The sequence below is a fragment of the Xenopus laevis genome, chromosome 2L (assembly GCF_017654675.1).
Source record: "Xenopus laevis strain J_2021 chromosome 2L, Xenopus_laevis_v10.1, whole genome shotgun sequence".
Taxonomy (NCBI): Eukaryota; Metazoa; Chordata; class Amphibia; order Anura; family Pipidae; genus Xenopus; species Xenopus laevis.
Window position 1 is genome coordinate 18,047,438 of NC_054373.1, and position 23,743 is coordinate 18,071,180.

Sequence of the window (23,743 nt, forward strand, 5' to 3'; positions counted from 1 at the left end):
GTGATGAGTGCACTGGGAAGGGGTGGGATTTAGGTTGCTCTGATGTGCTGCGGGTACTGTAGCCGTGATCCTGTAATATCAGGGGTGTGGCCAAATATTCTCTGTTTAGAGCTGTAAATGTATTTTTTGGGAGTTACCAAATATTGGGCTCTATCAGGGCCGCTCGGCCATGAGGCAAGGTGAGAACCTTGCCTCAGGCTGTACGGAGTGACCAGTTACCAAGGGCAACAAGAAGAATTTAACCCTAAACTTAAAAAACCCTACCCTCCTACCCTACAAAGACCCCATCCCTCCTCCCCCCAGTGTTACCCAGGGCAAATGCCCCCAATGTTTTACTTACCCTCGTCAGGCATTGGAGTTCACGGGCGCCATCTTTTTCTCTTCGGAATGAGATTGGCATGTCGGCACATGCGCAGTTGGAGCAATTTTATGTGCATGCGCCGAAACTCACAAAAATTGCAGAATCGCTGGTCTCATTACCAAGACTACCAAAGCGGCTGAAGATGGCGATCGTGAACTCCGATGCCTGAATCTACACCGGGGGTAAGTAAAACGTTACACTTAGGCTGGGGGGGGGGAGGAGGGAGGGGGATCTATGTAGGGTAGGGGGTAGGGTTTTTTTAAGTTTAGGGTTGAATTCTCCTCTAAGAGCGGAAATTTGGCTCTGTTAGTGCAGCAAGCGCAATTGCGCTCCCTGAACTAGCGATGCGGTCCCTCCTCAACCTGCTCTGGCGCTAAAAGTTAGAAGGAGGGAGCTGGAAGGGGGTGGCAGCTGCCCCTGAAACGCGTCTGGGCTCTATCCCCTGGTCTCCCATCACTCTTAAGCTGGCCATAGATGTTGAGATTTTTAAAAGATCAGATCCTGATCGTGAGACCACGATCTTCTCAGAACCAATTTGGCAGGAATACAAAGGGGAGCTGCCTGCTTGGCCCTGCAAACATAGATAGATTGCACTGGGACCGACAAAGATTTTTTGACCTGGCCGATCAATTTCCTGACAGATGTCGGCCAAAAAATCGTAAGATGTACGATCGTTCGAATCCCACTAACCGCACGATAATTTCGAAGGATTGGTCGGACTTCCCTAAAATCAGTCATTCGGCAAGAAGAATCGTCTCGTCTATGGGGACTTTAAGCATTCCCTGATTTCTGACAATTTTCCATGATGTTGGAGAAAAAATCCAATGTGCTCATGTGCAGAACATTTCAGTGACGAGAGTGACGTGCACATGTGCAGCTCGGAATCTGTGGCTTCAGGAGAGGTTATATTCATGCAAGTGACTGCACTTCCGCTGAATTCACTTACGGCCTGGTATATTTTCGCCCGCCCGATGACCTGATATAAAAAGTCGACAACTCTGCCTGTTGCAAGATATTCATACTGTGACCCTCCAATTGTTTTCCTGACAACTCCCGTCAGCATGTATTACTAGTTGTGCTGCAGATTTAATTTTATTTTCTTAATCAGGGGTTGGGCAAGCCGTCCTGCGTCACACATAAATTAATAAAACATCAAGAATCAGGCTGACTTATGGCAGGGCAAAGAGAAAACACATTTTGCTGAATACTTTAGATATTAATAACACCTTTCACTAAGATATTCTCCGCTATTTTATGCTCTCTCTCCCTCTGTAAATATTTAAATTTACAATCATGAAGAAATATGGCATTTTCCGCTGGTAATCATGCCTAGCATCTATCTGCGCACACTTCCCAAGTGGAAAAAACAATGAGAATCTATGTGCATGGCCGGCACTATACAATGGAACACTCGCCTTTCCTCAGTATAAAGTGTTGGAGATTTTTTTTTTAAAAACCCTAATAAACACGTGATAACTAAAATATGCAGGGAGACAGCCCAGCGTTAATTAGCCATCAGGTTATATTACAGGACATAAATGTGACCGTATATGGAAGGAAACATAAAGAGGAGACCTGTTCAAAAAGGGCATCAGATACAGCATAGCCCTCCGTAAAGGGGTTGTTCACCTTTTTGAGTTAACTTTTAGTATGACATAGAGAGTGATATTCTGAGACAATTTGCAATTGGTTTTCATTTGTTATTATTTGTGTTTTTTGAGTTATTTAGCTTTTTATTCATCAGATCTTCAGTTTGCAATTTCAGCAATCTGGTTGCTAGGGTCCAAATTACCCTAGCAACCATGCATTGATTTGAATAAGAGACTGGAATATGAATAGGAGAGGGTCTGAATAGAAAGATAAGTAATAAAAATTAGCAATAACAATAACTTTGAAGCCATACAGAGCATTTGTTTTTAAGATGGGGTTATTGACCCCCATTTGAAAGCTGGAAAGAGTCAGAAGAAGGAGGAAAATAACTCAAAAGCTATAATAAATAATTAATTAAGACCAGGGGCGCTCCGCCAATGAGGCGAGCTGAGCCGCTCGCCTCAGGCGGCAGCGCCAGACAGGATTCCAGGGGCGGCAAAAAGCCGCTCCTGCACCTTTAAGAGCCGAATTTCCAGTTTTTAAACCGGAAATTCGGCTGCGCTATTGCGAGAGAGCGCAATTGCGCTCTCCGCAATCATGTTCCTGCCTCCCCTCGCCGACAGGTAAGTCGGTGCGGGGGCGGCATTGCAGGAGCCGCCTCAGGCGGCTCCTTCCCCAGAAATGGCGCTGATTAAGACCAATTATTAGAAATGGCCATTTTAAAACATACTAAAAGTTAACTTAGAGGTGAACCCCTTTAAATGAGCAGACCACAGACCAAATGTAAAAGGGTGCTGGGAGTTGTAGTCCAACAACATCTGGGCTGTCAGAGGCCATCACTTGTTCCAACAATTCTAATAATTCAGACGACCAGAAAAAATTAAAATGCAGATGTCTAAGGGTCTGCACTATATAGGAAACAGAGATTTGGGGGCATAAACTTTGTTTTTTTTTTGTTTATTAAGTCATGGCTGAAGCATTTCCGGACTCTAATGTCTGGAAGGTGAACAACCGCTTTAAACTAGTAATGCACCGAATCCATGATTCGGTTCGGGATTCGGTCAGGATTCGGCCTTTTTCAGCAGGATTCGGATTCGGCCGAATTCTTCTGCCAAGCCGAACCGAATCCTAATCGCGTGACTTTTTGTCACAAAACAAGGAAGTAAAATATGCAAATTCGGATTTGGTTCGGTATTTGGCCGAATCTTTCCCGAAGGATTTGGTGGTTCGGCCGAATCCAAAATAGTGGATTCGGTGCATCCCTACTTTAAACACATTAACCTATATACCCGTCATAGTCGTAGCCAACAGCAGTGAGTTCAGAGCAACTATCTAGTGGTGGGCGAATATCTCCCGTTTCGCTTTGCCGAAATATTCACAAATTTACTGCGAAATTTGTGAAACTGAAAATGCGTGAAACTCGAAAAACTGATGCCCTCGTCAATTATGGCGCTGTTGTTAAAAGTCAATGGCCGTCCGAATAGTGTTGATGCTCGTTGATTTTGACGCAAGACACTTTTCAGACGTGCCATTCGCGCCAGGCGAATTTATTCGCCCATCACTACAACTATCTAATCAACTGCTACGTATTACTGCATTGGGTCCTGTAGCCTATGTTATTACAAAAGCCGACATATGTTCCATGAGTGACAATTCCTCCCAGCTAGGGTAGGACTACACTGGCGTTTTGTGTGCAAACCGGCGCGCTGCACAAAAAAGCAGGCGTCAAATCGCATGCGACGGAAATAAGGTAAGTGAATGCATTGTCGGATGGTGTTGCAGCATTGATCCGACACGACTGAAGGATGCGGACGCAGCGCACGTCGGATTAACGATGCGACACCATCCAACAATGCATTCGCTTACCTTATTTCCGCTGCATATAATTTGACGCCTGCGTTTTTGCGCAGCATGTCGGATCGCACAGAAGACGCCAGTGTAGTTCTACCCTTAGTGTCAGTGGAGTAACAACAGGGGAAGAATTTTCCCTGCCTCCAATGATCAAGCCATCGTGGGGGGGGGGGGGGCGTCAGGTTAATAAGATTTTTTTGCTTTATGTTATGATACTGGGAGGGTGCAGAGTTCAGCCCTGGACAAACTGCGGCACTTGCATTTAAGCAAATTCAGTGCATGTTACAAAAGAGGATAGATTCCCAACATCAGCTGAAAGCAAGCCAGAGAGTGACTTATCCCTTCAAAAGTTAAAATATATCCCTTTTCTGGCAGACGGGCCTAGAATGTTAATTGGCTACATATCTGATTAGGTTAATAAGTTAAAAGTTCCCCAAATGTATTCATTTAAATCCGCAAACCAGAAATGTAAACTGCTGACCCCGAAAAGCATTCAACAACTGTCCCTGATTGAATTATTTGCACTTTCCTTAATTACTGCAGGTGCATGGACACTGGCAACACCGCATTCTCCCAGGGAGCAGCCCCACCATAGAGCCAAGTGAGCTAATCTGTTACTCCCAGCAAAACAGCTTCTGCGTTTCATATACAATCATTCAGAGCTCACGGATGGTGTGTCACTCCCGCGGCTTTCTGCTCCAATGAAAGGCAATAAGAATAGACTTCTAATTAAACAGTTTGAAAAGCTTCCAGAAATACAAAGTGCTCCCCTGAGACCATCTGCAGTTTCTTTAAGGAGCACAAAAGCCTTAAAGGTACAGTTCAGTGTAAAAATAAAAACTGGGTAAATAAATAGGCTGTGCAAAACAAAAAATGTATCTAATATAGTTAGTTAGCCAAAAATGTAATGTATAAAGGCTGGAGTGACTGGATGTGTAACATAATAACCAGATTTTTCAGCTTTCTAACTCTGAGTTAGTCAGTGACTATAAGGGGGTCACATGGGACATTACTGTTCAGTGAGTTTGCAATTGATCCTCAGCATTCAGCTCAGATTCAAAAGCAAACTGTTATGACCAATGTGGCCCCTCCTCAAGTCTCTGATTGGTTACTGCCTGGTAACCAATCAGTGGAAAACAAATGGGCTGCAAAGCAGGAAGTAGTGTTCTTGCTATTATGTTACACATCCAGTCACTTCAGCCTTTAAACATTACATTTTTGGCTAACTAACTATATTAGAAACATTTTTTATTTTGCACAGACTATCTATTTACCCAGTTTTTATTTTTACACTGAACAATTCCTTTAAGGTTTCATTTTTCGCACTGCGCATCTCAATAATTGGAAGTCTCCTCGTAATATACATCCTAATTACAGAGTTAGTCAGCGACTTTAAGGGCCCTTACTCACGGGCATTTGAAGCTGCGCTCCCCTGCGTTCCAGTTTTATGCTTTCAGCTGCAGGGGAGCGCAGGAGTAGATGCGCTGAATTCTTTTCAATGCGGCTGTACTCACACAGAACACAGGTAAAATGCAACATGCTGCGTCCCAACCTGCATTCAGCACTTACATGCGTCTGTACGAGTACAGCTGCATTGAAAAGAATTCAGCGCGTCTACTCCTGAGCTCCCCTGCGGCTGAACTAATAAAACCGGAACGCAGAGGAGCGCAGCTTCAAACGCCTGTAAGTAAGGGCACAAGTAAGGGCCCTTCCGGTGGCCACATGGGACATAAAAAACAAGGTGACACAAAAACAAGGTGCAATAAAAAAACATGCCTATAAACTCTAATGCAGTTTGTCGTACGACAAAAAAGTTACGCAAATTTTGGAGCAAAGAAAAATAGGACAGATTTGCTCACTAGTCACGATTCACCATCTTGGACCTCCTTAGCCTCTACACATGCTCAGTGGGCTGCTGCTGGGATGCTAAGCTAACCAATTTTTAAAACCCAGAGCTGCCATGTTCCACATTTTTACCCGCTTGGACCGGTTACCTGACTTGCCCCGTAACTGCCTTATCCTCATTACACAGGAAGTGATGTTGCTGCAAACTGGAAGTGACATCATCAGAAGTTGAAATAGTTTAAAAAATGCTTAAAAAAATATCGATAAGAACTATATATAAGACATGCGACCCACAGACCAAAAAAAACTTAAAGCATAAAGTAAGGTTGCCTCTGCCAAAGAAGCTGACTAAAAGGGCTAATTATTACTAATCAGTTCTTTGTAATTTAGTAATGTGAATTGGAATTAATTACTAATCAGCCTTGTACCATGAATTTAATGTTGTGTATATATGATGGCAAGCGGCTTGCCTTCAGCTCCCTTATTTTTCATTCCGGCTCTGACTAGTAGATTCTATTTAGGTAAATGTCTGTACTAAAACATTCAAGCACCTCTCCACCAGCTGAAAAATGTAAATACTTCCCATGTGCCATGGCTTTTGGATTTGCGGTACTAAAATCCAAGAGAGCACCTTACAGCAATGAAGACAAGCAACTGTGCATGCACAAAGAGTGGTGACGTGGCACAATTAACCCTCAAAAGCCAATTGTTCATTTTCATTAAACAAACCACTAAATTCTACTTTCTGACGGATTGCTATTTGTTACTAGACTTGTAAAAAACCTGTCCAAAGTCTTCCAATGGAATCTGAACAAGAGTTGCCTTTTGTGAAATCAAGAGCAAAAACATGGCATAGCTCTCCCGGGTTTGGGTAGCCTCACATTTGTGGCTGGATTCCCAGACGTCCCACTGCAGTGATTTAGAGACACTTCCGACTTCAATTATTGGGTGTTGATTGTAGACCAGCACAATGGATATGTCATGGGTGGGAATATGTGTTCTACTCAATAGCAAACTCCTAGCAGATTGGAATGTAACAAGGAGAGTGCCTCTGGGGTCTGAGCTTCCCTAAACTTTGCCTTTATTCTGGTAGAACAATGAGCTTCACATTCCAGGAGATGTGAATAAAGAGCTGGTAGAACTGATTGAATCATCATTGGCAAATTGGCCAGCAACAATGAAAAGCGCTGCTGCAACTGCCGTTATTTCAACAGTCAACAAGAAAACCCAATAGGGTAATCGGCTGCACTGGAGGAGTCTTGGCAGCAGGGAGAAATATTGATACTGTCGTAGATATTTCCAGATGCCTTCTAGAGTATTCTGTTCCACTGTAGAGACCACATCTCCATAAAAGACAGTTCACAGAAGCAACGCCTATGTCAGAAGAACTAATACATTCATATTTAACATAAGCATAAGACTATGCTCTTTGCGCATGGAAGGAAAAGATCATTGGAAGTGTATAAGAACTTGTCGGTCTTTTTCTGATGTGACATTTCTATATTTTTCAGCAAATAAACGAGCAAAGTACCCACCCAGTCTGGTCACCCTGTGTCCTTTACTTGCCCGATGTCTATATCTGCGGCATATTGTGAACGTTGCAGGAAGAAAATGTGCCAACGACTGTGGGAGAGGTGATGGGTGGGCCATTTGAGAAAATAGAAAATATAAAAATATCAGACACGTAGGAATGAAGCAAGGATATCAGGGCAATGCTCCAGTGCAGGGACAGCTGGTGGCTATGGAGTTATTCAGAGCCTCGAGGGAGGTATACCAGTATCTTGAGGGGTATAAATATATATATATATAGCGGTGAATGCAGTAAGTTGTCAAGTGCAAGGCCACTGTCCAAGTGGGTAGTGTATTTCATAAATTCTAGAGCCATCTATACTATACTATGCAATGTACAGATATTAAAATGCAGTTACAGTTCCTCCACTTCTATGCTGCATTGCGCTCACTCAAAATACTCTGGTCCAAATTGTTTTGCTCTGGTTTATGTAAAGACCAGGCACGTTTCAGGGACTGCTGCTGCCTGAGGCAGCAGCCCCAATGCTGCCCCTCCTCCCAGCGCCGGATTTCAATAAGGTGCGCCCCTAGGCCGCGCGGTCCGACCAGGCGGCTGCGCGGTCCTAGCGCCCACCTCACTTTCCCTTCCCAGCGCGCCGGCGAAGAAACGCCGGCGCAGCTGCTGTAATTGAATGGGGACACACGCGTCCCCATAATGCGGCTGGGCGGCATGCCGCCCCTATTTTTTTGCCGCCCTAGGCCCGGGCCTATGCGGCTTTGCCGCAAATCCGGGCCTGCCTTCTCCTGCTCCGATCTTATAACTTCCAGCGTCGGAGCGGGTGGAGGAGGGGCCGCATCGCTAGTGCAGCGAGCGCTATTGCACTTACTGCACTAGAAGAGCCGAATTTCCGTTTTAAAAAACAGAAATTCGTCTCTTAAAGTTACCAGAGGCAGCTTTTTGCCGCCCTTGGTAACTGGCCGCTCCGTGCCGCCTGAGGCAAGATTCTCAGTGTAAAGACTACATGTCCCATAGTGCACATTGAAGGCTTTGCTTATATATAAAGAGATCTGGTGGCACCGTTACTCCAGTCATAATGCTATAATGGCGAGAGAAGCACTAAATAAGGTCCTTAGTGTAACATTTAGGGGCTAGAGAATATCTGAGTGGTCACACATTTGCAGTAATGAAGTAATAAGAGATCTGACAGGGATATGTCTTTAGTTTGTCATAAATTCCCACTTATAGATTATTATGCATAACATACTCATTACTGCAATGTATCCAGATATTGGATATCGGCTTAGAGTTCTGTGACTTGTATAAAAGCACTTGGCATGAGGCCTCAAGCCTTTATATGATCATGGGAATCCTTAGTGACTTTTAATATCTTTATATATTACAACCAGGGGAACAATATGTCCTGCATGATACATAGGAGCTGTGAATAACTAACCACTGTATATGGAACTCCATGATCTCATACATTATGGTGATATTACAAGTCAACTCAGAGTTCCATTACCTGTATATAAAGGTCTGGCCTGCAACCTTGTATGGTCACTGAACTTTGAAAGGGGGTTACATTAATTCAGGGGATGCCCAAAAGGTATATCGGGATCTACCAGTAGACCTTTAGCTGGTGATCAGTAGATCTCAATACACTGTCAACAAACAGCTTGTCTAAATCACCCTCCTGTTTTATTCTTTTCATTCAGATATTTATTATGTTATGGTTACATAACAAATAGTTGTTTGTTAAATATAGAAATATAAATTCTCTGATAAATCAATATAATATTTAAGTAATATTTTCCTTGGAACAGAATGATAACAATGCTTTTATGCATGCAGATCATAATAGGACAACATCATTAAGTAGACCTTGCATTAGTAAAGAATGGGCACTCCTGCATTACTTCCTCTATAATATACAAATATGGTCTCGTTAAGCAGAATGCTCAAGACCTGGGGTTTTCCAGATAACGGGTCTATCTGTAATTTGGATCTACTAAATATAATGTAAACATTTATTATACTCTATAGGATTGTTTTGCCTCCAATAAGGGTCAATTATATCTTAGTTTGGATCAATTTCAAGGTACTGTTTTAGTATTACAGAGAAAAAGAAAATCATTTATAAACATTTCAATTATTTGCTTAAAATGGAGTCTATGAGAGCCAGCCTTCCCATAATTCAGAACTTTCTGAATAATGGGTTTCCGAATAACAGATCCAATACCAAGAACCATAAATATTCTGTAAAATATATCATTATTAACTGTTCTTAGTGATCAGTTATAATCATTGCTTAAATTTGCCATTTGTATCACATGAATCATTGAGACTTGTACAAGTATGGGACCTGTTACCCAGAATGCTCAGAATTTGGGGTTTTCCGGATAAGGGATCTTTCCTTAATTTGGATCTTTATACCTCGAGTCTACTATAAAAATCATGTAAATATTAAATAAACACAACAGGCTGGTTTTGTTTCCAATAAGGATTCATTATTTAGTAGATGGGATCAAGTACAAGCTACTGTTTTATTGTTACAGAGGAAAAGGAAATCGTTTTTAAAAATATGGATTATTTGGAAAAAATAGAGTCTACGGGAGTCAGCCTTTTCGTAATTTGGAGCTTTCTAAATAATTTTGCAGCTGATTTGTGTGTATATATATATATATATATATATATATATATATATATATATATATATATGTATATATAAAATAAAGTTTACCTTCCTATCTACGACTAACTCTATTTTTTAAATGAAAGGAGGAAGTATTTTCCTTGTAGGTTGGAGAAGCAGTTGATACCATTCCCCGTGGATTATATCTTCTGTTGTACAGTAATAACCCAGCCCAGTACTAAAGAATGAAATGGAAAACAGTGCATGAGCCGCACCCCAACACATGTTCCTGCTGGAATGTCACGGCCAGCACCTACTTTAACACAGAATAGCAATAATATTGTGTCTATATTCTTATTTGTAACTTATACACAACTCCTGAACCAGACTATGAGAGGAGCTGCTGGGGGTGGGAACTGGAGGAGACAACATGGCACTGTGATTTACTGGCAAGGGCTAAATATCATCCATGAGACCTTCAGTGGCCAAGGAAACACATTCCTGTGCCCAGGCCTCTCAGGCTTAGGAAGCACTGGTACCAATGCAGCCCGGCTGTACAAAAGCTCAGTGACTCTTTTATTCTCTGGCTCACTGGGGGTTGGCTGGGGGGTGAGCAAACATTCAAAGTTTTGCCATTATGCCTTTGCTGAAATTGCAAACTGGAGAGCTGCTGAATAAAAAGCTAAATAACTCAAAAACCACAAATAATAAAAAATGAAACCAATTGCAAATTGTCTCAGAATATCACTCTCTACATTATTCTCAAAGGTAAACAACCCCTTTACGTGTTTTTATATTTAATAAATCACCGGCCCCATCCCTGGTGGAACTAACAATGTAATTGCTGGCCCCCTAGGTCAGTTTCATGGCAATTCATGGGTAATTATAGTAACCAACCAAAACATTTTCGGGATTGTGGGAGGAAACTAACACAATCATGGGAAGGATACAACACCAGAAATATTGCCTTGGCCCAAATCCAAACTGATAACCTAAAGCAGCAATGGACTTCTTTTGAATTTGCATGCTTATGTGTACAATGGAGACAGCAGACCCAGCAGTTGCTGGGTGGATCAAAAAGTACAGTGACTAGTTTTTGTGTAAAACAGATTATCTGCCATGCGTGGGGGATGGAGATATTTAACAGATTTTTCTGTAAGACCATGTAAATTCTAGTAGCAGGAACATATATCACATATATAGCCCTTAAATGGTGCCCTGGAGCACCATTACGCTGCTCTGCATTTTAGGGTTAGATTTTTTAAAGGTTTTTATTTTTTATAGAGTGCGGGGAGGGAAAGGGGGATATGCCAGGCAGTTAAGGAGTGCTTTTTGGTACGGGGGGGTTAGTTCTCCTTTAAATGGATCTCTACACATATAATTTTTTTTACATAATGAAAATGTAACTCTAAGTGACTTACATACATCCATTATACATTTTGAAAGGTGTTGTTCACCTTTGAGATTACTTTTAGGGCTTTTACAGACAAACGTTTTTACCTGCGCTCCCCTGCGTTCTGGTTTCATGAGTTAAGCCCAGGGTTGCCACCTTTTTTGGAAAAAAATACCAGCCTTCCTATATGTTTATCTTTTTTCCCCTATTAATAACATTGGGATCAGCCATAATTTATACCAGCCAGTTGGCAACCCTAGTTCAGCCGCAGGTTAGTGCAGGAGTAGACGCACTGAATTCTTTTCAATGGGGCCGCCGAATGCAAGTAAAATGCAACATGCTGCATCCCAACCTGCGTTCGGCACTTACATGCATCTGTGTGAGTACAGTCACATTGAAAAGAATTCAGTGCATCTACTCCTGCACTTAAATAATAAAAAATGAAAACCAATTGCAAATTTTCTCAGAATTTGACTCTCTACATCATACTTAGGGCTCTTACAGACGAGTATTTTTACCTGCGCTCCCCTGCATTCTGGTTTCATGCGTTCAGCCGCAGGGGAGCGCAGGTAAAAATGCTGGTCTGTAAGAGCCCTAAGTATGATGTAGAGAGTCAAATTCTGAGACAATTGGTTTTCATTTTGTATTATTTAAGGTTTTTGAGTTATTTAGCCTTTTATGCAGCAGCTGTTCAGTTTGCATTTTAAGCAATTTGGTAGCTAGAATCCAAATTCCCCTAGCAACCATGCATTGATTTGAATAAGAGACTGGAAAATGAATAGGAGAGGCCTGAATAGAAAGATGAGTAATAAAAAGTACCAATAACAATACATTTGTAGCCTTACAGAGCATTTGTTTTTAGAAGGGGTCAGCGACGCCCACTTGAAAGCTGCAGAGAGTCAGAAGAAAAATAATAAATAATTAAAACTAATTGAAAATTTGCTTAGAATTGGCATTCTATAACATAATTAGGGCTCTTACTAACGAGCGGTTGAACCTGCGCTCCCCTGCGTTCCGTTTTTCTGCGTTCAGCAGCAGGGGAGCACAGGAATAGACGCATTAATCTTTTTTCAATGGGGCTGTACTCACACAGGCGCGTGTAGGCACCGAATGCAGGTTGAGACGCAATATGCTGTATTTTTCCTGTGTTCGGCACCTACACGCGCCTGTGTGAGTACAGCCCCATTGAAAAAAGCTCAATGCGTCTATTCCTGCGCTCCCTTGCGGCTGAATGCAGAAAAATAGAACGCAGGGGAGCGCAGTTTCAACCGCTCGTCAGTAAGAGCCCTTAAAGTTACCTTAAAGGTGAACCACCGCTTTAATCGTTCTAAAGTTATTCATAAATAGAATTGCAACAAAAAGCAGTGTTTGCTCCTGTTTTCCGGTCCTGACTCTTGAAACAATGTAGTAGAAGACGAGCCTGATAACTACCTTTTGCAACGTTGTTTCTGGAGTCGGAATAAAGGAAGTGCATTAAATATAAACAGCCTCCATAGCTTTCCAGAGCAATTGCATTTACAAATAACTATAAAGCCATTGAAACGGCTGAGTTAACAGCTCTGTTAGGATTTCCATGTGGAAGAATGAGAGTAAAAAGCAGGACAGCCCCCTACACACCAGCTGAAATACATGCTTGACATTGCAAATCTGTGCCGGTGAGGGGCTTCTCTACACTACATTCTTCTGCTTGGGAATTTGCCCACATGTCGGCTTTCTTGGGAAACCACCTGTCCTTCCCTGGATGTTTCAGTATTTCCCCAAAGTGTTTGTACGTAGGAATCCATAAGGAATCCCTGGCATCTGTGCACAAAAGAGAAACCGATCATTTATTGTGATGGTCACACACTAATATTGCTAAGGTGCTCTTGGAGAAATGGACAAAATAAGTGTGGAAATAAAAGGTGCAAATTTAATAGAAGCATGATGGGTTGCTATGGGTTACTAGGTGCAAACTTTGCATATTTTATATATATTAGCCCTTAGATGGGGTTTTCACCTTTGAGTTAACTTCAAGAATGACGTAGAGAGTGATATTCTCAGACAAATTTGTAATTGGTTTTCATTTTTTATTATTTGTGGTTTTTGAGTCATTTTGCTTTTTATCCAGCAGCTCTCTAGTTTGCAGATTCAGCATTGTGGTTGCTAGGGCCCAGATTATCCAAGCAACCATGCATTGATTTGAAGAAGAGACTGAAATTTAAAAAGGAGAGGGCCTGAATATAAAGATGAGTAATTCAAAGTAACAATATATTGGAAGCCTTGCAGAGCAATTGTTTTTAGATGGGGTCAGTGACCTCTGTTTGAAAGCCGGTTAGTCAGAAAAAGGTGACAAATTATTTAAAAACGATAAAAATATATAATGTAAAATAAACGAAAAGTTGCTTAGAATTAGCCATTCTATACTGAAAGATAACTTAAAGGTAAAGCACCCCTTTCATATAAGTGTCTGGCTCTTGATAGTTGTTAACGTGCCAGGAGAATTTACTAGATATGCATTTGGGCCATAATGATTGTTGTTGGGCATAATGATAAGTTATTAGTCACATCCTCATTATTGTGAAAATCAAGGGCTGCTTTCACATTGCCTACCCCCAGCTGACCATTATCCTCTTTTCTTTTTTTTTACCTGTGTACAAGGACAGGATGGGCCTGTCCAATCAGGTAGAACTATTAAAAAATAAATAACTTTCTAATGTTTGTAATTTGGCTGTCCCTAGGTGTAGTAATGATATGTGCATGATTTGCAGGGAATAGGCTTGGCTATTTTGTCAAGTAAGAAGTAAAACTACTAAGGGCTCTTACTGACGAGTGGCTGAAGCTGCGCTCCCCTGCGTTCCGTTTTTCTGCGTTCAGCCGCAGGGGAGCGCAGGAATAGACGCATTAATTTTTTTTCAATGGGGCTGTACTCACACAGGCGCGTGTAGGCGCCGATCGCAGGAAAAATGCAGCATGTTGCGTCTCAACCTGCGTTCGGCGCCTGTGTGAGTACAGCCCCATTGAAAAAAATGAATGCGTCTATTCCTGAACGGAACACAGGGGAGCACAGCTTCAACCGCTCGTCAGTAAGAGCCCTTAATAATGCAGACCTCATTTGAGACTTTACTTGCCCTTTAAAGTAGTGGTTCACCTTTAAGTTAACTTTTAGCATGTTATAGAATGATCAAGTCTAAGCCACTTATTTTTTTTTATAATTTTTCAATTATTTGTCACTGACCCCATCTAAAAAAACAAATGCTCTGTAAGGCTACAAATGTATTCTTATTACTCATCTTTCTATTCAGGCTTCTCCTATTCATATTCCAGTCATTTATTCAAATCAAGTGCCGGTCTCATTCCGAAGATTACCGAAACGGCTGAAGATGGTGCCCGTGGACTCCGCTGGACAGAGTCTGCACGGAGGGGTAAGTAAAGAGTTAGGGACATTTGCCTGGGGGGGGGGGGCAGTTAGGCTGGGGGGAGGAGGGAGGGGGGGGTCTATGTAGGGTAGGGGGGGTGAAGATTTTTACTATTAAGGGTTTGGTTCTCCTTTAAGGTATGAAGATCCAACCTACAGAAATATCTGTTATCCAGAAATACCCAGGTCCCGAGCATTTTGGATAACAGGTCCCATACCTGTGTTTGGGTAAGATGGAGTCTATGGGAGACAGCCTTATAGGTTTCTTTGAGCAAACAGAAAAAGAGTCCCTGTACAGGTATTGGATTTGTTACCCGGAAACCTGTTATTCAAAATGCTCAGAATTATGGGATGGCCATTAGTGATGGGCGAATTTGCGCCGTTTCGCTTCGCCGAAAAATTTGTTTTTGCCGCGAATTTTTGCGGGCGTTTCGTGAATTTATTCGATGTCGGCGAATCGCGCAAATTCGCCGCGAATTCGCCCATCACTAATGGCCATCTCCCATAGACTAGGCTTTATCAAAATAATATACATTTTTAAAAATTATTTCCTTTTTCTCTGGCATAATAAAATAGATATAATTAATCCTTATTGGAAGCCAAACCAGCCTATTGGATTTATTTAATGTTTAAATTATTTCCTAGTAGACTAAAGGTGGCCATAGACTCCAAGATCCGCTCGTTTGGCGACATCGCCAAACGAGCGGATCTTTCCCCGATATGCCACTAAACTGCGTGGCTATATCGGGGGTAATTCGAACGTTCGGCCGTATGGCCGAACGATCGAATTACGATGCGCCAAGCGGCTCCGACGGGTCGGTCGGGTAAAAATCCAACCTTCCCGATCGATATCGTGGCCAGATATCGATCGGGAAGACCCGTCGGAAGCCCCCATACACGGGCAGATAAGCTGTCAAATCGGTCCAAACGACCGATATCGGCAGCTTTATCTGCCCGTGTATGGCCACCTTTAGGGTGGTGACACACACCGGGGAGATTAGTCACCCAGCGACAAATCTCCTCTTCTTCGGGCGACTACTCTCCTTGAAAAGCCTTCCCGCCGGCTTCGTTTTCGGAAGTCGTCTGAAGTTTCTTCTTGAGGCAACTTTGAGAGGAGATTTTAGCGTGTCACCACCCTGAAGGTATAAAGATCCAAATTACGGTAAGATCCATTATCCGGAAAACCCCAGATCCCAAGCATTCTGGATAATAGTTCCCATTTCTGTACCTTTATACAGAACCAATACATTTATATAAAGCAAGATTTGGCTGGGCAGTTTGGGCAGTCTCAGTTATACTTCCCAACCGTCTGTTTTATTAGAGTTGTGTGACTGATATTCTAGCTGACTATGAAGAGTTGATTCCTATTTGATTTATCTGTCATCTGATTTTATGTCTAGTGCTGCCATACAGAGCTTATTACACGGCTTCCCTTCTCATTAAAACAGTCCCGCACATGACAATCTTGTGTGCCTGATCTTGATGTAATTCTCTAAATTGTCACATAAAATGTATTTGATTTGAGATTTAATGATGGACACAAGAGCATGGATTAGTAAGGCCAATTCATCATCTTCTCTGTATATCCTGTATCAAAATACAGGTATCGGACCTATTATCCAGAATGCTCGGGACCTGGGGTCTTCCAGATAAATTATCTTTACACGATTTGGATCTCCATATATTAAAGGGGTTGTTAACCTTTGAGTTAACTATTAGTATGATGTAGAGGGTGATATTCTGAGACAATTCGCTATTGGGTTTTCATTTTTTTATTATTTGTGGTTTTTGAGGTTTTTTAGCTTTTTATTCAGCAGCTCTCCAGTTTGCCATTTCAGTAATATGGTTGCTAGGGTCCTAGCTCCTAGCAACTGTGCATTAATTTGCATAATAGACTGAAATATGATTAGGAGAGGCCTGAAATAAAGAGGAGAAATATAGAGATGAGTAATAAAAAGTAGCAGTAACAATACATTTGTAGCCTTACAGAGCATTTGTTTTTAGATGGGTCAGTGACCCCCATTTGAAAGCTGGAAAGAGTCAGAGGAAGAAGGCAAATAATTCAAAAACTATAAAAAATAAACAATGAAGACCAATTGAAAACATGGTTATTCTATAACATACTAAAGGTTAGTGAGCCACCCCTTTAAATCTACTAAAAATTATTTAAACATTAATGAAACCCAATAGGATTGTTTTATATTTTAGTTAGGAGCTAGTACAAGGTACTGTTTTATTATTATGCAGAAAAGGGAAATAATTTTAAAAAAAGTTTTAATTATTTCAATAAAATGGAGTCTGTGGGAGATGGCTTTCCCATAATGTGTAGCTTTCTGGATAACTGATCCCATACCTCCAGAGGTGGACAACTGGGCTTATTTGCACATGAAGGAACAAGTCTGTAAATGCCTTGAGAAGTAAAGCTGGTTTGTTCAGTAGGGTATTGCAGTCGTACAACACAGAACTCACTAATACTGCCAAATGGCCAATACAAGAAAGAAAAATAATACTGAATGACATGTCTCATGGGGCTGCTGTACCTCAAATTATATGCAAGAACGAGACACAATAGGATCAGCAATACAATCCTGCTGTATTTTACCCATAATGTGAATTCTATAATAAAAGATTCAGCCTGACATTTGTGCCAGGGGTGCGACTCATGCACCGTAATTGCACCATGTGCTAAAAGGCAGATAAAACATTCATGTAAAGTTATTGGAAGTGCTTTAGACAAATAAAAGCAAATTGCTGATTGGCTTTGATGGCTTAATAAACCAGGTTAAGATTTTCTCATATTGCTGAAAACTTCCCATGATATCATATATTTGCATAACACTACAATAAAAACTGCCCACAGGCTTGAGCATGACTTCGTTACCATTCACAGCTTAATTTCTTTTTTTATGACAATTTTTACGAGGACCAGGGAGCTGTGATCGCAGGTAATTAGGGCCTTTTTCATTGTATTATATAAACTGCAGCTGGGACCAGAGGCAGCCCAGTTTGGCACAACCTGCGGCCCACCACTGGTCCGTGGTCTGGTTGTTGGGGACTCCTGCCTTAAACCACATGCAAGTCAAAATATGAATACAGATCTGTTACTGGATGAGTAATCAGGTGCCAATACAACCCCCAGCTCCTATCACTTGGAAGATTAAAGACACTACTTACAGTGATGCAAGAAGTTTTTAATATGCACTCCAAGTCAAAGACCTGCGGGGCAGATGCCACCTGAGCATCAGTAAGGAACCCACCAGGCCCTCTATCTACTTGGGCTTCCAAAAGACCCAGTAAATGCTGTGGACAAAAGAATATTGAGGATCTACTGCATGTTCCTTGGGTCGCAGGCCAACCAGCTTATCAATAAATATTATACATGCACCAGAAACCTGGACACGCAAACCATACCTGGACCCTAAACCACAATTGTCACCTGCCTGGACCTGCTACCTGATCTGACATTTAACAACCTGACCCATGAACCATGAAAGTTGCTGCAAACCAGAAGTGACATCATCACACACCACAAGTGACATCATCAGAAGGGACAGGAAAAAAAAGATAGAAATAAAATAGGAGACAGCGTAAAATCCCTGTTGCCCCACACCCACACAGTGCTACCAACAACGCACAAAAATAACTGCTTTTTGCTGGTAACATGACCCAATGCAGGACTTTACCATGTGACGTCATTTTAGCAGCAGGTAAATTGCATGGAAGTCATATATTGTACCCTGATACTCCCTAGAAAAAGAGTGAGCGACACAAGAACTGTGCTGCATGTGACGGGTCTGCAGCATGTGGATACTACACATTCCACTAATGCATACATGTTATGTCTGTAATGTCTGTAATCTAAAAGAGGGATAGAGCTGCTCTCCGGGTGTTCCCAAGCATTAGAAAATGATATTAGGCAATGATACAGTATATTCGAAACATGTTTTCCTATAGGGCTACAACACCGCATTCTACAATAACCATGTTCTTATTGTTACTTTCCACCAACAAGTTGTCCTGTTTGCAGAAACACATTGTCTTACATGCTCAGCCTGTTACATTCCTTAAATGACTTGGATCCTACAGTGAGAAGAGGATTAATGTATAACCACAAACCAGTTGCTTCCTTTTAAACCAGCAAATATTTCAAACCCCCCCACCAACATGAGGGTGAGCCATCTGTAATGTGTCTGGGATGATCTATGTCTAATTATTTGAGGACCTTCATTCCTCAGCTCGGAATCCTGCAGACAGTGTTAAGCTTGTGATCAAATTCCCAAACAGCATATATAGGATCAGAGATAAGAGAGTGAGAAATATTAAGCAACTGAGTGATCATATTATGGCCAGAGACAGACGTCACATTGCTGTCCCTGCAATAACGTGTCGGCTCCAATGCATGGTTAAAGATCAAATAGGAACAATCACTAGGAGAGAGAGATTATTTGTATGAACTTGAGTTAAAACATGGATGCCCAACCTTTTGTTGACCTTCAGGTTTTAGCCTCCACTAGGGGAGTAAAAAATAGCTGTTTGAATACTTGTGCATAATAAAGGGGCCACAAGAGGAGCATCATATGGTATTTGGACCAAGCTACAAATATGTGATCTTTAGGAACACCTAGTCCAAGGACTCAGAGGTAGGCTATTCAAGTTCAAATAAAGAAATCACAACTGGAGATGGTTCTAAGTCCAGGCCGAGACAACAAAGGACGTGGGCTTAAAACCAATACAAGTCCAAGACAATGAAATGTCAGGTCAACTTCATGACCATGTATGAGACTGTCTTACATAGGTTACATGGTCTTGTATTTACTACAAGTCTGACAAGACTGAATCCATCATAATATGGTGTTCATAATGGTACTGACATCAAGACGTGTATCCACCACAACTTCACTGCTTTAGCAAAGGAAGCCAGGCTCTTCCTTCTGGACAGGGATAACAATGTGATGAGACCATGGTGTTCCATGGAGCTTTGGTATCCAAGGCAAGGGAGGCTATCTGTGTCCGCTCCACCATGGTCCCACCGCACAATCGCCCTTGACAGGAAGAGTTGTGGGTGTACACAGATCTCTATCATGGAGATCAGCACAACAGACTTTTGGCACCCAAGGCAAGGGAGGCTATCTGTGCCCACCCCACCATGGCTTCACCGCATAATTACCTTTTCTGGAAGAGTTGTCGGTGGACACAGATTTCTATCATGGAGATCAGCACAAAAGAGCTTTGACACCCAAAGTAAGGGAGGCTATCTGTGCCCACCCCACCATGGTCCCACCACTCAATTACCCTTGTCTGGAAGAGTTGTGGGTGGACACAGGTCTGTTTCATGGAGATCAAAGCTTTGGCACCCAAGACAAGGATAGCTATTGGTGCACCCACCAAGGACACACCAAACAAAAACCAGGTCACACAGGAAGGGTTAGAAGAGACAAGAAGCAGTTCTAATGTTAAGCAGCTGTTCACAGCACAATTAAGAACTTATTTGGAACTGCAGCCCTTCCATTCTAGAAATGGACTTTAAAGTACATGGTCACAGAATAGTTTCCGATGGCAACAAATGAGTACTGTCAGAGCATGCTGGGAGCTGTGCCTCATATTCCTGCTCTCTCTTGTATGCAAAAAAAGAACAATACCATGACAAGAGATCTATGGCTTCTAGAAAGTTTAGGGACAAAAGAAACATTCTGTACGGTATCCTGGATAACTGAGTCAATCCCCATGGTCTCCTGAAATCTCAATAGCAGGGTCAGAGCAATAACTAAAAATGGACCGAGATGCACATTATATTCACTAGCAGTTAGCTCACACATGTGAATTAGTCACGGGCTACTCAGTCCAACTTGTACATGTATGTGAATGAGACATGGAGTAATCTGTACATACAGTATATGTGAATTTTGTGTAGACAGGTAACTACAGAGGAAGCAGATCCAGGAGGTATAGGGGCCCCATAAAGCCCACATTTCAAAATATCTTGCATGCCTCCCAACAGTTGAAAAAGGAAAGCGGGACAAAAACTTTTTGGCCATGCCCATTTTATAACTACACCCCCTAAATACCATGTCCCAAATTTGGCAGGTTATGAAAGCTTGAACACATGTCTGTGGTTTGTATTTGTTATTACAGTTTTACTAATGAAAGTGCATTGCCCTTTAAAGGGGTTGTTCATCTTTAAGTTATCTTTTAGTATGATGTAGAGAGTGATTTTCTAAGATAAAATGCAATTCGATTTAAGTTTTTATTATTGGTGGTTTTTGAATTATTTAGCATTTTATTCAGCAGCTCTCCAGTTTGCAATTTCAGCAGTCTGGTTGCTAGAGTCCAAATTACCCTAGCAACCATGCATTGCTTTAAATAAGAGACTGGAATATAAATAGGAGAGGCCCGAATAGAAAGATGAGTAATAAAAAGTAGCCATAACAATACAATTGTAGCCTTACAGAGCATTGGATTTTAGATGGGGTCAGTGACCCCTATTTGAAAGTTGGAAAGCATTAGAAAAAGAAGGCAAATAATTAAAAAAATAAATAAATAAATAATGAAGACCAATTGTAAAGTTGCATATAATTAGCCTTTCTATAACATACTAAAAGTTAACGTAAAGGTGAACCACTCCTTTAAGCTACTAGTCTCAGTTCTCCCAAGAGACCTGCTTATCTTAAATAGTTACAATTGTTTCTTTGCAGCTGCTGTGTGTTCTAGGCTCTCTGCCAAAAAAAACCTCTTATTTTAAGTTGCAGAAACTTTGTATTAGTGATGTGCGGGTCGGATCTAATGACGTCATAGATCTCTAAAGTTAGAAATATAATAGTCTGCATCACACAGAACTCTAATGATGTCATACAGAATCCTCAAGTCAGAAATATAATATTCTACATCAGACAGAATTCTTATGACATCATACAGAATCCTAAAGTCAGAAATATAATATTCTACATCAGACAGAACTCTAATGATGTCATACAGAATACTTAAGTCCGAAATGTAATATTCTACATCAGACAGAACTCTAATGATGTCATACAGAAAACTTAAGTCCGAAATGTAATATTCTACATCAGACAGAACTCTGATGTGATACAGAATCCTAAAGTCAGAAATATAATATTCTACATCAGACAGAACTCTAATGATGTCATAGAGAATACTAAAGTCAGAAATATAATATTCTACATCAGACAGAACTTTAATGATGTCATAGAGAATCGTAAAGTCAGAAATGTAAAATTCTACATTAGAAAGAACTCTAATAATGTAATAGAGAATCGTAAAGTCAAAAATATAAAATTCTACATGAGACAGAACTTTAATGATGTAATAGAGAACCGTAAAGTCAAAAATATAATATTCTACATCAGACAGAACTCTAATGATGTCATAGAGAATCCTTAAGTCAAAAATATTATATTCTACATCAGACAAAACTCTTATAATGTCATGCAGAATCCTTAAGTCAGACATACAATACTCTACATCAGATATAACCCTAATGATGTCTTAGAGAATCCTACAGTCAGAAATATAATGTTCTAGGTGACACATAACTTTAATGATGTCATAGAGAATCCTAAAGTCAGAAATATAATGTTCTAGGTGACACATAACTTTAATGATGTCATAGAGAATCCTAAAGAAAATAAAATTCTACATCAGACAGAACTCTAATAATATAAAACAGAACCCTAAAAGCTGGCAGCCAATCCAGCCCTGTAGATGCAGCAGGGAAGCATCACGTGTAGCCCATAGGGGGGATTGAGAAAGTGTGGGAGTGAGGGAAGGGTCCCTGCAGCAGCAGCAGGACAAAGGCTCAGCCCGGATTTCACAAGACCCCCCGACACCCAAAGCACAAAGTGAAGGCAGAAAGCGCCCAAAGCAGCGGAGTTTCAGTAAAGATCCGGGAAACTTACAGCAAAGCGCCGCAAAGTAGCCGAGAAAGATCGCACAGGCTGGAGACCGCATCCTCTGAGTCCGTTAGATGAGCGAATAAGCGCAGATGGATTCGCAGTCGCAGGCAGAAGAGTAATAATGAGAGGGGCAGGCACCTTGCTTTGTAACGGGGAGGTCTGGTCATGCTGAGGAATGTGCGCAGCTCTAGCGCCCCCTGTCTGCAGCGCTGCTAAATAACTCGCCCCCAACCACTACTTGCTGCTCATCCCATAATATCCCCTCCCTGGAATCGCTCCCATCTCAGCACTGGCTGAAGTGTGAAAGAACATGTATTTATAAACCTGCACTTCCATTCTTCTACATCGACTATTCTGCTCCAAAAACACTGGATACAAAACTGAGTTTGATATTGTGATTTGATCAACCTGTGGCCCTCCAGCTCTTAAACTACAAATCCCAGCATCCCCTGCTGTCCTCTTGATGTCTTTTAGTGGGAGTGCAGTGGTGCAGCAAACCAACAGAGATTATTTAGTACTGGCATCAAATCCCTGACCCAGGGAGCTTACAATCCCTATCATATTCACTATGGGCAATTAAACTGCCTATATATTTTTGTAGTGTGGGAAGAAACCTATGCAGACACATACAAACTCGTCTGGAATTTAATTGAGGACCCAGCACTGCCACTGAGCCACCATACTGCCCAATCAGGGTTGACTGGGGGGTTGGGCAGGCCCGGACTGGCAATTGGTAGGTTCTGGCAAATGCCAGAGGGGCTGCTGTAAGTAGAGTTTCCACCTGTAGGGTTGATCCCAATCTTATTAATAGTGAAAAAAGATAAATATATAGGAATGACGGTATTTTTTCCAGAAAATGTGGCAACCCTAGCTGTAAGATGCCATAGAAAGTGACTATTAAGTGGGCTGGTGGGGGACTGTTTTGGCCTCTTGAACTTGGAATGCCAGGGCCTATTTTGACTCCCAGTCCAGACCAGGTTCAGGGTCCAATGGGGCTGCCACCTCAGGGGCCCCTACAGGCCTTCAGGGGCCCCAGGCAATATCCAATGCTGCAACTCTCCCTCCCCCATACATACCTTTAACTTATGTCTTAACTCAGTGGCCAAGATTGGGGAGGTCAATGGGAGCATGGCAAGTGCCAGGGTGCAGGTAGGGTTGCCAACTGGCCGGTAAAAATGATGCTTGATGCCAATGTTATTAATAGGAAAAAACTGCAAGACTATAGGAAGGGCAGTATTTTTTTCCAAAAAAGTGTCA

The 23,743-nt window shown here is 41.7% G+C and overlaps 1 protein-coding gene across 5 annotated transcripts in view; it reads right to left on the reverse strand.

The window, feature by feature from the left end:
• jam2.L (junctional adhesion molecule 2 L homeolog) overlaps window positions 1-22,640 on the reverse strand; it is a 70,598-nt gene extending 47,958 nt beyond the window's left edge. For 2 of the 5 annotated variants that reach the window (XR_005965286.1, XM_018245962.2), the window contains exon 1: window positions 22,490-22,638. Coding sequence is in view for 4 of the 5 variants with exons in the window: in XM_018245962.2 (XP_018101451.1) it covers window positions 22,490-22,541 (52 nt within the window). In the remaining variant the exon portion in view is untranslated. Of the gene's footprint in view, window positions 1-22,489 lie in introns of all 5 variants that reach the window. The other 3 variants (XM_018245964.2, XM_018245965.2, XM_018245963.2) reach the window with 3 other exon arrangements.
• Window positions 22,641-23,743: the final 1,103 nt, after the last annotated feature.